Source organism: Rhincodon typus, chromosome 2 (assembly GCF_021869965.1).
Source record: "Rhincodon typus isolate 14 chromosome 2, sRhiTyp1.1, whole genome shotgun sequence".
Taxonomy (NCBI): domain Eukaryota; kingdom Metazoa; phylum Chordata; class Chondrichthyes; order Orectolobiformes; family Rhincodontidae; genus Rhincodon; species Rhincodon typus.
In genome coordinates, this window is record NC_063333.1 from 42,702,907 (window position 1) to 42,718,216 (window position 15,310).

General features: G+C 38.6%; 1 protein-coding gene across 1 annotated transcript in view; it reads right to left on the reverse strand.

The window, feature by feature from the left end:
- Positions 1-15,310, reverse strand: part of stam (signal transducing adaptor molecule (SH3 domain and ITAM motif) 1) — a 57,972-nt gene that overhangs the window by 3,966 nt on the left and 38,696 nt on the right. Inside the window, exons 8-14 of the mRNA XM_048615921.1 lie at positions 14,044-14,233; positions 13,687-13,781; positions 13,358-13,446; positions 8,475-8,562; positions 6,002-6,056; positions 4,713-4,866; positions 3,081-3,256 (exon numbers count right to left, since the gene is read on the reverse strand). Coding sequence (XP_048471878.1) covers positions 3,081-3,256; positions 4,713-4,866; positions 6,002-6,056; positions 8,475-8,562; positions 13,358-13,446; positions 13,687-13,781; positions 14,044-14,233 — 847 coding nt within the window. The remainder of the gene's footprint in view (positions 1-3,080; positions 3,257-4,712; positions 4,867-6,001; positions 6,057-8,474; positions 8,563-13,357; positions 13,447-13,686; positions 13,782-14,043; positions 14,234-15,310) is intronic.

Below are 15,310 nucleotides of genomic sequence, written 5' to 3' on the forward strand. Positions count from 1 at the left end.
CCGACCCGAAACGTCAGCTTTCCTGCTCCTCTGATGCTGCCTGGCCTGCTGTGTTCCTCCAGCTCCACACTGTTATCTCGGACTCCAGCATCGGCGGTTCTTACTAACACCGGGATAGGTGGGACTTGAAACCCAGGTCTCCTGGCTCAGAGGTACTACCACTGTACCACAAAAGCCCTTAGTGATAGCATATGTCCCTGTGCCCAAAATTTCCTCTACCTGCTCCCTATCTTAAATACCACTTTGGAAGGTTCAGAGCTCCCTCTTGGCCAAATAAATTAGTAAATATCTGTGGTCAATGATACTATCTAAAGGAATGTAATAACATGCATCTAGAATTTAATGCCAATCCTATGTTGTTGTTTCATTTATTGTATAGGAATGCTTATCATTTTACTGCAAGAAGCATAACAGTGCACAAAACATTACTGGAATTCACAAGAAAAATACAGGTTCTAGAAATATATATTGTGCACTTGCACATATATAACTCATGCAATCCGGCGAAGAAAATGCAATAGATCGATTTACTGAAACAGTATAACAGTTTTTCTTCATTTCTTGAGGGAATAGAAGACCATAAAAATTGGAACAACAGTAGGCCGCACAGCCCTTCGAAACTGCTCTGCACTCCTCACATCCACTTTCCTGGCTTTTCCCCATAAACCTTGATTCACCTACTGATTCCCCCTACTGCTCAAGAATCTGAGCTTTAAATATACAGGAGGACTCTGCCTCCATAGCTGTCCGTGGCAAGGTACTCCAAAGACTCTCAACACTCAGAAGAAATTCCTCCTAATCTCAATCTTAAACTGGTACTCCTTAATTCTGAGACTATTTAGGTTTTAGATTTAGAGTCACATGTATATAAAAAGAAACAGGGAAAAGTGTTTTTTCACATGCAAAGCATCGCCATGCTCCAGCATCATCTGGAAACACTGAATATATGAAGATTTTATTGCAATAGAGTCTGCTTGACATTTGCCAGGGTCTCCGTTATGAGCCCTGCAGTCTCCATTATGGGCCCGCCCCCAATGTCACCACTCCCACCTGAGCTGGAGCCATAAGCCTGGTCTCACACCACCTGCTTCCCTTCTGAGACCCCTCCAGACGCTGCCACCAGTGACCTCTGGTCCTAGACTTTCCCATGAGGGGATACATCCTCTCAGCATTTTCTCTGTCAAGCCAATTAAGAATCTTATATGTTTCAATGAGATCACCTCCCATGGTTCTAAAATTCCAGTGAGTAGAGTCCCAAACCGGTTTAATCTTTGCTCATAAGACATCCAGCCATCCTGGGACCATCCTGGTGAACCTTCTCTGAATTTGTCCAAAGAAATAATATATTTTCTTAAATAAGGGGACCAAAACTGCTCACAGTATTTCTGAAGAAGGGTCTCGACCCGAAACATCAGCTTTCCTGCTCCTCTGATGCTGCTTGGCCTGCTGTTTTCATCCAGCTCTACACCTTGTTATCACAGTACTCCAGCTGTTGCCTCAATAGCACCTTGTATAGTTATCGTTAAGACATCCCTACTCTTATAATCCAAGGCCCTTGAAATAAGGGCTAACATTCCATTACCCTTCCTGATTACCTGCTGCACACGTGTGCTAGCTTTCTATGGTTCATGCACAAGTACCCCTGCTTTTGCATTCAGTTCTTCTCACAATGAACATCAATTCATTCATGACACCCATGTCCCTCTGCATAGAGTCCTACAATCTCTCACCATTCTTCCCGTCAAAATAGACAATTTCATATTTTCCCACAATTGCCAGATCTTTGCTCACTCGCTTAACCGGTCTATATCCCTCTGCAGTCTCACGTTCTCTTCACAACTCATTTTCTACATATCTTTGTATCTTCAGAAAATTTAGCAACCACACTTTTGATTCCTTCACTCAAGTTATGTATATAAAATTGTAAGAAGCTGACAAACCAGCAAGGATGTTAGATCTGAATTTACAATTACACATTTTCAGTGCCTGAAGACTTACAGTAATTAGTATACTTTAAATTATAAGCACTTATTGTATTTTATTTGTATTTTTAATTTAATTAGTGGCATCCTTAAAACCAGCTGTATTTAAACAAAGTCACTAATGTTTAAAATTAATCCACAGATCTTTTATTACTAATAGTGCATTGTACCAGAAATATACAGCCAACAACCCAAACAAATGGATCCGAGGTTCTTTTATTCCGAGTTGAAGATATTTACAAGACCACACAAATTTGATGTGCAGGTGCCGGTGTTGGACTGGGGTGGACAAGTTCAGAAATCAGACACCACCAGGTTATAGAGCAACAGGTTTATTTGAAATCAAAGCTTTCGAAGAAGTGTTGTTTCTTCATCAGGTGAAACGAGAAAGAAGCACACAGGCATGAAATTTATAAGCAGAGAGATCAAAAGATCATAAAAATGGTATGAGCGGAGTGTCAACAGGCCAAATAATAGGCGTTGACAAGTGATCAAGAGTGTCAGACAGTGTGAGTAAAGTGTCAACAGCTGAATAACAAGTGAAGGGATGACCTATAATTCGATTAAATGAAGCAGAGAGATAATTACAAAAAATTAAAAATAAAGTTGTTGCTGAAGACAAACCAAATGAATGGAATAACATAATAGGTGTAAGAGTCATGAGCCGAGGGTCTAGCCAAAGTAATAAGTCATCCAAAACTGTACAAACTAATTAAGGTAGAGAGATCATAACAACTTATCAAGGTGATGATGTCAAAACAGGAAGGACAGTAAGGAAGATTTTACAGATACAGAACAGTGTGGTGGAGTCATATGTAGTTCGTCGTGAACCCAAGATCACGGTTGAGGCTGTCTTCATGGGTACGGAACTTGGCTATTGGGTATATTTAGACATTTTCTTTTAAACACAAAACCTTTGTCTGCAAGTGTTCGAAAGTAATTAATTATATATTCATATTATTGCACAAAGCTTCAAATTAGCAATTAACATATGCAATGGCTGAAAATGATCCACAGCTGTTTAGTTTTGCAATGGACATGAAAAATATCAGATGGAAAATGGGTTAGAACAGATGGTGCATATTAATTATCACTTACCTGGTATACGATGTTGGAGCTTGCTGGCTGGACAGGGCTGAGCTAACAGTTAGTGGTAGACCAGCTTGACTGAGAGATGGAACTTGATCTGATGGAATACTGTACCCCTGGCCTGAAGCCAACTGAGGTGTTCCAGATATTACATATGCACCACTTGGAGGCTGTCCGGTATATACCTACACACAGTGTTTAAAGTAGAATTAAACAAACACTTTAGAATGTATTTTTAGTATTGAAGCATACTAAGAGAAGCAGCATTTTTAAAATTTTTTTGCAACAGAATGGTATCTTCTGAACGGTAAACATTTCTAGTCTGTAAACAGAGTATTTGCAGCAGCAAAGGATTCAGGCAGCCAAGCACAATTAGGTTACAAGATTCATTACAGAGTTATACAGGCGCCAGATGTGCCTCTTTGGGTAAAATGTCACTCCTATAAATTGAAACAACAGAACAAAAATAAAAACGAGCAAAAGGTAACCAAAATATGTTTCAATTTAGCAGAGTTGGAAGCACTCTCACCTTACTCAGAAGGTTGTATTCATAACCACATGAGGATTAGGAAAATAATCTAGGCTCACATTTCAATGCTGTACTGAAGGTGTGCTGCACTGGATGAGCTGTAGTCTTTCAGATAAAATATTTAGCCAATGTTGTACCTGCCCATTCCGATGGCTGTCCTGGAACCATTTTAAGAGTAGGGCATATTCCAGTGCTCTGGTAAACGTTCAAACAGCACCCCTTAAATCAGCTTAAGCGAACAATCATGTGGAAGGGATCTTACTTTGTATAAGTTTGGTGCCATATTTGCCAACAGTTAAGTAATTCTATTTCAAAAGTACAATGCATGAAGTGCTTAATAGCATATTAATGCATACATGAATACAACTTATCATTTTAAAAGACTGCAAAACAAATGATAAAAGAATTTCCCCAATGATGACAACTAGAGTTGATGACATGGAAGGATTTGTCACTCTGGTTGCTCTGTGGACTAATACACCAGATGAAGTTTTTAAACACAAAACAAAGAAGATTTCAGTTTCTGGCTTTATAAACAGAGACAAGAGGGCAAAACTAAGGAAGTTAAGTTAAACGTTGATAAATGACTAGCTGGGCCTCAGTTTAGTATGGTGCCCAGTGTTGGGCAGACGACTTCAGCAAGACTACCAAGAATTTGGAAGGGATGCAGTGGAGATTTTCCAGAATTATGCCAGGGATAAGCAGATCCATTATGTGAAGAAATTAAAACGGCTGGAATGTTTTCCTTGGAAGAAGTGGGAGGGGCAAGATCCACCTATCGTGATCCAAGTCAGTACAAACGATACAGGCAGAAAGCAGTTCCGCTGAGTCAATATTGATTAAGTTTCAATAACATCAACTGCCATACAAAAAGAATTACTGCTGTTCAAGCATTTCTCCCCAAATTGTTTTGGATATTCATGTCTGACAGTCGGTGTGGTAAAAGCACAATATCAGATTACCTAATTTGGCAATTAAAATGATATTTTATTTAAAACCTGAAAAGAAACTAAGTGCTCAGGAAAAAGTGTATCAAAAATCCTTATTAGAGCAAGAACAAGAATGCACTGCCACAGTAATTTTTTCGTTACTATAAATAACTTGGAACACACCTGAGAAACCGCTACAGAAGATGGTTGCATGTAATACTGTTGGCTCTGGAGTTTAGCATACATGGAATACATCGGATCCTCATTCATCAACTTAGCATACAAGGATAGAGCCTCCATCACTTTCACATTTAAATCCGATAGTTCAGAGTGTTTCCTAAAATTTCAATAAACAGGCATAAAAGTTAGTCCAGGACATTGCAGCATGTACAATTAAAAATTGGTGGGCCTGAGAGTTTTCAAGCTCCCTTCCACTGACAGAAGGTGGTGAAATGAGATTCTGAAACAATCGTCTTTTCCAGTCATCACATTTCATGGAATAGCATCATCTGCGTTAAGGAAACAAGCACCAGGCAATCTCTGGACATCTACCTTTCAGAGACGAGGTAGAATGAGTCCAGACAAACAACTTCATTGCAATAACTTACACATCCATCTGAAAACAGAATGTTCTGTTGCTGCTTTTCCAATTGACTGCCATTAGGGAGACTTATCTCCAGGTAGTCCTCTGCCACCAGGATAAAAATAGGGCAATGGAAAGGGGCATAGGAAGCAAAATGACGAGGTCAAAAACAGAAGATGCTGGAAATGCTCAGCAGGTCTGGCAGCATCTGTGAAGAAAAATCAGAGTTAACGTTTTGGGTCCGGTGACCGTTCCTCAGAACCGAGGTTCACGGACCCAAAACGTTAACTCTAATTTTTCTTCACAGATGCTGCCTGAGTTGTTCTAGCAACTTCTGGTTCTGTTCCTGATTTACAGCTTCCGCAGTTGTTTCAGTTTTTAAAAGGCCAAGGTCACCTTGCTAGCATTGTCTCCTCTTCAAGAGAAAAAGCCCAAGCCTATTCAGCCTCTCCCTCGAGCCCATCTGATCAAGATCTCCTGTATTTTGAAATAACCTTCTTCACTGTCCACTACATTATCAATTTTGGTGTCATCTGCAAACTTACTAACCATTCCTCCTATACTCACATCCAAATCATTTATATCAATGACAAAAAGCAGTGTACCCAGCACCTATCCTTGCAGCACACCGCTCGTCACAGGTCTTCTGTCCAAAAAGCAACTCTCTACCATCAGTATTTTAATGTTTGAAAGTTTTTTTTAAAAAAAAGTCTGAAATTCTGAGGACCTGGGCTTCATAGCAAATTCCTACACCCTGCTCTGGTTATTCTGCTATAGCACAGTCATGCCTCGAGGACTTATGCAGCATGTCTGTTAGTTATATGCAAAATACAAGTTAGCATCAGCATGGCACGAAACGACGAACAAACTGTGAAAATAAGACTTTTACCTGTCAATTTCTTCTAACTTCTGATCTATGAGTGGTCCCATTTGGTGACAGATACCTGGGAAAGATTAAGAGATGGGAGAAATATTTTTCTAAACTTGCTTCTGGCAAGATAGGGTGAGGCAGAAAAGATCAGCATTGAATAAACAGAGCAATGGAAAAGTTTAAAACTAACTAATTAGATGGTAATAAATAGGAACATAGGAATTAGGAACGGGCGTTGGCAATTCAGCCCTTCGAGCCTGCTTCACCTTATAACATGATCATGGCTGAAATGATCTTGATCTCAACTCCACTTTCTTGCCAACTCCCCACAGCCCTTTATCTTGCTTTTCATCGGAAACATCTCTATTTCTTTCTTTAATGTGCTGATTAACTCCAATTCCGTAGATTCACAATCCTCTGAGAAGTAGTTTCTCCTCAGCTCAGTTTTGAAACAACCACCTCTCACTCTATATCTATGCCCTCTTGTTTGAGACTGTCCTACAAGGGGCAGCATACGTTCAACATCCACCTTATTAATCGCATTTAGCATGTCGTGTAATTCAAAATCAGATGCCCGCTCATTCTTTTAAAGCCCAAGCTAATCAACCACTTCTCACAGAACAGCCTTTTCATCCCTGGAATCAATCTGGTGAACCTCCTCTGAGCTACCTCCAGTGCCAAGTAAGAAGATCCAAAACTGGGAATAATACTCCAGGTGTGGTCTCACCAATGCCTTATATAATTCGGACAATACTTCTTTACTTTTATAATCCAGTCCTTCTGCAATAATTGCCAGGATTCCATTTACTTTTCTTATTACACGCTGCACCTGCACACCTACTTCCTGTGATTCAGGCAGAAGGATACCCAGTTCCCTCTGCACTGACGCACTTTGTATCTGACCTTTTAGTAATAATAAGTTGCCTTTTTATTTTTCTGACCAAAACGGACAACCTCGCACTTATCCACATCCCTAAACTTCATCAGCCAGATTCTGGCCCACTCTCCTTGCCAGTCAATATCCATCTGTAAACTCTATTTTCTCACCACAGCCTGTTTTCCTACCTATGTATCAATGGGGATTTTGCTATGTTACACTCTGTTCCTGTTTGCAGGTCATTAATAACAAATATTATACAAATAATCATTAACGAGCATAATCATAGAAGATCATAGAATCCCTAGTGTGGAAACAGGCCCTTTGGCCCAACATGTCCACACTGACCCTCGGAGCATCCCACCCAGACCCATTCCCCTATAACCCACCTAAACTACACACCCCTGAACACTACGGGCAATTTAGCACGGCCAATCCACCTAGCCTACACACCTTTGGGCTGAGAGGGGAAACCGGAGCGCCCGGAAGAAACCCACGCAGACAAGGGGAGAATGTACAAACTCCACACAGACAGTTGCCAGAGGGTGGAATTGAACCGAGGTCCCTGGTGCTGTGAGGTAGCAGTGCTAACCACTGAGCCACCGTGCTGCCCCTAATCTGTGCTGGGATTTCAGTCTGTAGGTATGTCTCATTTATGTACTGCCCTCTGGAGATATCAGCCAAAATGACAATTTCAGGTTCCATGTATAAGTTGATTACATGCACCTCTCCAGACTGCCTCGGATTTGTCACACTTCCTGTTTGGCATCCAGTACAGGATGAACAATTACTCCAATTAAATATTGGAGGGGGCAAAGCCATAGACTTTGATCCACTCCAAAAGCCACTAACCACTAATTCTATCAATCATTCTCACTGACCATTGTCTGTTTTGGTTTTAGACAATTTCACAAATTAATCCTTCTATTTAACCCTGCAATGAAATTTTGACCATCACTGAAACCATTTACATCCAGCTCAGTAACATCACTCATGTGTTCCCACTAAACCACACTTTTCCCCCTCTACACTTAACTATTCTGATTCTTTCTGCCAATCTCAAATCTTATACCCTCCATAAATTTCAGCTGATCCAAAAAACCTGTCTGTCCATATCCTAACTCACACCAAGTCCCAAAGCCCTTATACTTGCTGACCTCCAATGACTCTTGGTCAAGAAGTTTAATTTTAAAATTATCATTCCTGGTCTCTTCTTTCCTCATCTCTCTGGTTACAAATGCTGGAAGAACTTATTCTCAACTGCCAAGATCTCTGCGTTCCTACAATTCAAGCCTCTTGCTTATCCCCAATTTTAATTACTCCACCACTGGCAACCATGACTTCAACTGCCTAGTCCCCAAGTCACAAATTCTCTCTTTAAACCTTTCCACCTTCTTAACTCTTCCAGCAAAGTGTGCAGTCATCTGATTAATATCCCCCTTATGTGGTCAAATTTTGTTTGACTCAGACTCCAAATGCTAAATTAAAATCAATATTGCAGTATTGGTACATCATTTGCAAACGCTCTATTTAAATATACTACTGTTATTTTATCATTTGCTAATGCGTTATGGAACAGGGCAATTAATAACAGAAATCATACAGCTATCCCACCTTCTAGATGAAGCAGTTCTTGTGAATCTGGTTGACCATCTGTGGGGTTAGCACTCTGCAACATCTGTAATAGTTGATCCATCCTTTCCTATTGAAATTAATAAAACACTATAGTACCAGAGAAAATAATGGAACTTAAGACAGACAAATCCCCATCCACCACACACAGTACCAAAATAGGCCAGCAAATAAACTGCAGCTAAATAAACCATCACTTTGAAAATCTCTAGGTTAAGGAATAGGGTCTTTGGATTGACAGCATACAAGCATCACACCATTATTGAAGAGAGCATGAGCGAAAGAGTGAGGGAAACACACTCAACTATAGACCTGTCAATGTATTAATTCTAGGTAATTTGCTGAAGTTTATCAGAGATGACAAGATTTACCTCTTGGTCAGGTCAATTGAATAACCAGTGCAAAAGAATACATTAATGAGAAGGGTCGACTGTGGATAATCTGTTTGAATTTCCATTTTTTTTTTGAAAAGTCACTAACACAACGGTTAACGAATGACCAGGACAAGGTCTTTACAGATTTCCAGAAGGCATTTGGTAAGATTCAAAGCAAGAGATTATGAGCAACGGTAAGAGTTAACAGAATGGGATGCATCCTTTATGAAATGGATTTATTGAGAGAAAAGAGACAAAGCTTGTGGATTAAGTGTTCATTGACAAATTGTGATAAGAAATTCTCCCTAGTATTTTTCACAGAGAACAGATCAGTCAAACATCAAAGTGCACAGACGACATTTAGTCTTGAGATACAGCAATATCTGTTGAAGGAAGTTACAAAAACACATGTACTAAGTGATGAACAAAATGATCACAGATGGAATTCCATGTGGAAAAGCGTGAAGTCACCCAACTTGAATCACAGACAAGTTTTCTTAACAGTGAGAGATTAGAAGGATCAAAAATACTTAATTGTACATCTACACAATCATTAAAAGCTGACCCAAAGGCAAAAGAAAACAAACAAAATAACTAATGAAAGATCAGGCATTATCTGAAGGTGCTTGGAACGGAAAAGTGAGAAAGTAACATTTCAGTTACACACAGCATTTGTCAGATCCAAGCTGCGTCAGTTTTGGGTATATAGTTCCTGAGGATTGCTAATGTCCTTGGCAAGGATACAGATCAGATTCACTAAAATTAATCAGGGCTTATAGGGTTAACAGACTGCATAAAGTTCCCAAATATTCTGAGATAACAGGGTTAAGAGTTCATCCAAATTAGATACTAAAAATTATAAAGGAGATTCAACAAAGTGGATATAGATAAACTATTTCCTCTGTAATCCAGAGCAAGACACTAACACCTTAAAATTGAGGTCAAATACTTTGCAGTTAAGTTGGAAGTATTATCAAACAAAAGACAGAAAAACCAAGTCCTAAATGGCTACACATGATACTTATTTCAAAATCAACTTCTATCACTGACAAGAGTTGAAGCTAAATAAGTTATTTTGAATAATTGATTTAAAAATGTGAAAAAAAAAAAATGAAAGAACGAAGTACACTGATCATTAGATTAGGGTATTTGTACTATCAAGGTTCAATGTTTAATAGTCATTAGAGTTTGCTTGTTGTAGTTTGAAATGTGGCATTGCAGTATTCTTGATTACTATCATTTCACATCTTAACTCAGTAAACTGTTTTAAAATTCCATAGAGATAGCTCCTGTGAATCAGCAGTAACTGCGAAATCTTTGCCGTTCCAAGTATTAAAACCCAGAAGTCTGCAGCAATAATGTGAAGGAAGTGCACTGACTGCATCTGTTCTCAAGTGTGATAAGACCACAACCACGCAAGTCAAAAGAAAAATCTGAGTTACTGTGGTGATTAGAGCCAAAAGTGACTTTGCAAGCCTTCAGTGAATGAGTTAAAGGACTTTACATTGTTACGTTGTAATGTCATTTGACCACACTGATGTCCTATATTCCAATATAATTGCAGTGAGAGTCGATCTAGAGGAAATGGGTTGCAGCAGTTAAGAAGGCAGCTCACCACCACTTTCTCAAGGGAAGTAGGTGAGGCAATAAATGAGTAAATTTTTTAAAAAGTTGAATAAATGAAATGAAAACGATCACAAGATCATTGCTGGAGCGATAATGATGCTTCAGCTCATTTTACAACAGAACGAATACGCACATCCCATTTTAGATACACTCAACAGTTTGATGGTGTTATGACATTGGATTAGGATGCCATTCAGTGACAAATTATGAAGGGCCCAGTTGTTTTAAGCAAGACAGATGTCAATAATGATACATCTATTGCGATCAAGATATATTCCATTCTCTACAACCTGTTTTAAATTTGCTCACAAACTCAAGTTGCGAGACTCAACTCAATGCTACATTTTTCAACAATGGTCAGCATATTTAAAGAGACAAATGCTACTTCTCAGCAGTCACACCTACACTATATTTAGTTCTTTGTTGTATAATCAGTTAACCATATGTGGACATGCAGCATCACCATTTCATGCAAAAATTACTTCAATAGTACACAGCCTATGGTATGACCTGTATAATCAACCTTGACTGGCATACTGCATTACAAAACTACAGTTGAACAGTGTTTTGTTTTAAATAGCCACCTGTTATATTATTAGCTTAAATTTAGCAGAGTATCTGTAAAATGTTTATTGCCTGAAGGCATCTTGTAAACCTGCTAAAAAGGATGCTAGGTGCCAACAGATCTTGAATGGATTTGTATTATTTGCTCAGACCGGCTTGGAGCATAGAGAAAAACAGAGATATAATTATCTTGGTCTTGCTGTCAGATAGACACTTCTAAAGCAGCAGGGAAAAAAAAAAAAAATCAGAGAATCTTTAAAAGCCCAGTTCATAATGTTTCATTTGCATCTACTTGCCTTGTGCATAGAGGCACTTCTGTGAGAATATCTGATGACCAGGTGTACATGAATGAGAAACTTTTCCCCTTAATTAGTTACATGAAAGAGCCTCTGCAATCTTGTCTGCACTTGGGTTGTTAGAGAAGGTTGCTGTAAAGTCTTCCTCAATGATAAGGAAGTCCACACGTGACTGGTGCTGTTTGTTTTGCAGGATTTTAGTTTCAGAACCTTGGGAAAACCTAGATCTTGCTAATAATCCCATATGATCCAGAAATCTGAATCCCTCATAATACAGCACTCCCTCACTATTGCAATGAGGTCAAGCCTAAAATGGGTCTTGAATGTACAACTTCTGACTGAGGAAAGAATACCAAGACTAAGTCATGGCTGACTCTACGCTGCAGTTAATTTAGCTTTGTTTTGGTTTTGAAGTCTTTGAATTTTAATAACTAAACAAAAGGGATTGGAGGTTCTGTTTGAATTTTTATGCTTATGCCCTGGTGGAAATTAGTTTTTTTACATCTATTTTATCATTCCTTCTCATAGAAACACATGAAATAGGAGCAGAGGTAGACTATTTGACCCCTAGCGCCTGCTCGATCATTCAATAAAATCATGGCTGATCCGTCTGTATTTCAAATTCCACATTCCTATCTGCTGTGATAACCCTCAATTCCCCCCCCTAACAAGAATCTAACTAGTTCTGCCTTAAAGCTATTCAAATGACCCTACTTCCACCAACTTCTGAGGCAGGCATTGCCAAAATCACACAAACCTCACCAAAAAATTCTAATTTCTATCCTGAAAGGGCAATCCCTAAATTTTAAAACAGTGCCCTTAGTTCTGGGCTGACCCACAAGAGGAACTATTCTTTCCACATCCACCTTGTCAAGGCCACTCAAGACCTTATACATGTCAATCACCTGCACTATTCGAAATTCCAGTGGAAACAAGCCTGGCCTGTCAAACCTAGCTTTATAAAAAAACCTCACTCATTCCAGGTCTCAAGTAAACCTCCTCTGAACTGCCTTTCTAAATTGCTCTTACATCTTAAGTTAAACAACTTTTACACTGTGCTTTAATTGCTCAATAATTGAATCTAAACAGCAGTTAACTGTTCCTTTATTTTCACCTCATTTTGTTTTGTGAAATAGAACCAGCATATCCTCCTTCCTTGTTGAGCTACAGCATGCCAAATTATGCTAGAGCTCCGACATTCTACATGCTGCAAGACTGACAAGATTGTCAAGAAGGAATGAGACAGTTTATAGAGCTGAATGGACATATCAAGTGTGCAGGAGATTCTTCAACAATTTCCAAGCTTGTAACTAGATAAACAGAGAAAAGTACTGAAGACAATTAAATTTAGTACTTACAACATGTACTAAAACCAACATTGCAAGAATCTCCATCTAAATCGAAACATTCAATTAATTTTGGCACAATTGTCTAAGGAGCATTCTGTAATGACCCACAAGATTTTTTTTTCAGTACAAGGATTATGCATATCTACAATCAAAATCAGAACTGGGTACAAAATTTACAGTTCAAGTTCTGCTGGAGTCATGGTTAGTTCAACTTTGGTTTACATCACAGTACGAAACAAGCAAACCATGTTCTGAGCTCTGCATGGCATTCATTTTTCTGAATAACAGGGCATCATTTTCAGTATTTGTTTTGATTTTGCCAACTAAACAATTTCCATAGTTCTCCAATTCAGCCAGATAGCTGTGCATGTCTTATGCTTGCTGATCCCAGATTTTAATTGCTCTCAACTGGCAGATGTGTCTTCAATTGCTGAAGGTCTAAGATTTGGAATTAACCTCAGCACTTCTCTGAATCTCTCCACTTCTCCATTCTCCCTCCTCCCTCAAGATGCTCCTTAAGACCTACCTCTCTCAAGATGCTGTTTTGAAAAGGTCTTAATATCTCGAACAGACGGATAAACAGACACACAAATACAAGTGGCTGCAGTTTTGCATGAATATCATCAATATTATAGTTAAGTATAGCGTACACTTACTTCATCAACATAAACAGGTTCAAGTTCTGGTTCCAGCGTCTCAATTTGAACCTCATCGCTAAATTGTACAGTTTTCTTTTCAATTTTCACTGTGAAGAATACATCATCCTTTAGTAATAGCCAAAATAAACAATTATGTAAAACATACTGTTAAACTCCACAGTTGTGTTTAACTAAATGAAAGCATACTTTGAAGTTCAGATCTTATTAACGGAAGAAATTTACCGATACTATTTTGCAGAATTATTGGTAATGTTAAATTTTAGAACTCATGTTTATATTTGATAAACAACTATAAATGGACTAATTAATACATTTTCATTACTCACATATCTCTGGTTCTGCTGTTAGGTCTGCGGTCACAAAATTTGATGGAAACAATCCAATCCCTTGATATGTTTCACCTTTCCACCAATTTGGATCACTATTGACAATGAGTGAAGGGTTATATAGTTCGGTGTCGTGATATTTCAAATCACAACTGTTTTAAATCATTATTCTATTGCACTCTTCTGTTTCATTTACTTACTGACTTTTTTTGTGTATGCTCCAATTTATATAAATTTGCTAACCAAACATCTATTTTTTCTTGCATTTAATTTCTATGAGACTATACTACAAGTTAATGCGCTTTTAAGACTGGTTTACTTAGAATACTCCTTCCCTATCCATTTATTTCCAGTTACCTGTCATCTAATATAGTAATAATCTCTCCAGCTTTAAAGGTGAGCTCATTATCTTCTGCAGCTTCAAAGTCATAGATGGCTCGCACCTTGCGTCCTTCAGGTTTACTAGTCATAAGACTCGGAGTGCTTGGATACAAATTAGAGACTGTAGTCTGTTGCTGTCGCTGTTCTTTCAATGACAATTCAATGGCTAAAAATGAACAGAAACCAAATGACAGTGAGAGTGTTAAAGTTAGAAACATTCTATTCTCCATAACTTACTGATTATGTTGAGAAAACATTTATCATGTCTCTGCAAAAATGTAACTTATATATAAAACTTTCAATTTAGAAACATACTTTGTTCTTGTGTTCAGCCTACAAGTGGCAATAGTAAATAACACTGCATTACTGTTTCACACATCTGGAGATACAAAATCTTGCAGTGTAAAGCAAGGATATCAAATCCTTTTGGTAATGGAGTTTTAATACTGCAGGTAATAAATAATGTTAAGTTTTTTTATCTTTAGTCACCATTATTTAACGTATTCTTTCTTGTTGATATCAGCGCACACAGGGTTCTAATGAGACATTGTTTCAAGAAGCAAAGAACACACTATGGTCTACTTTGCAAAAGGGCATTTTAGGAAATTACTGAGATGCAAAATTTAACCTGAAAGCGGTGTTTGAGGATACTGATAGGCATTAATTAGTTGATTCCCTTGAAAACAGTGCGGTAATGCACACTGGGACAAGGAGCGATTCAAGTGGAGGTGGGGGGAGAGAAGAGAAGTGGAGAACAAAGTCATAATCAGAGATAGTATTGTTAGCAGAATAGACACTATTTTCTGTAGCCAGGAACAAGAATACTGAAAGCTGTGCTGCCTACGTGGTACCAGGGTTCAGGATATCTCATCTGAGCTGCAGAAGAACTTAGTTGTCATGATACAGGTAGGTACCAAAAATACATGTAGAATAAGGAAAGAAGTTCTGCTTAGGGCATGAGTAGCTCAGTAGTAAATTAAGAAGTAGAACCACAAAGGTAACAATGTCCAGATTACTAACTGAGCTGTGAGCTAAATGGCACAGCACCAATACAAGATAAATGTATGTCTCAAAGATTGGTGTAGGTGAATTGGGTTTGAATTCATGGGATATTGGTACCAGTACTGGGGAAAGAGGGAGCTATTCCATTGGGATGGAGTCCACTTGAACAATGCTGGGATTACAGTCCTGGTGAACAGCTTTCCCTCTCACAGGCAGCGCAGGCTGCCAAGGTTCAGGGCAG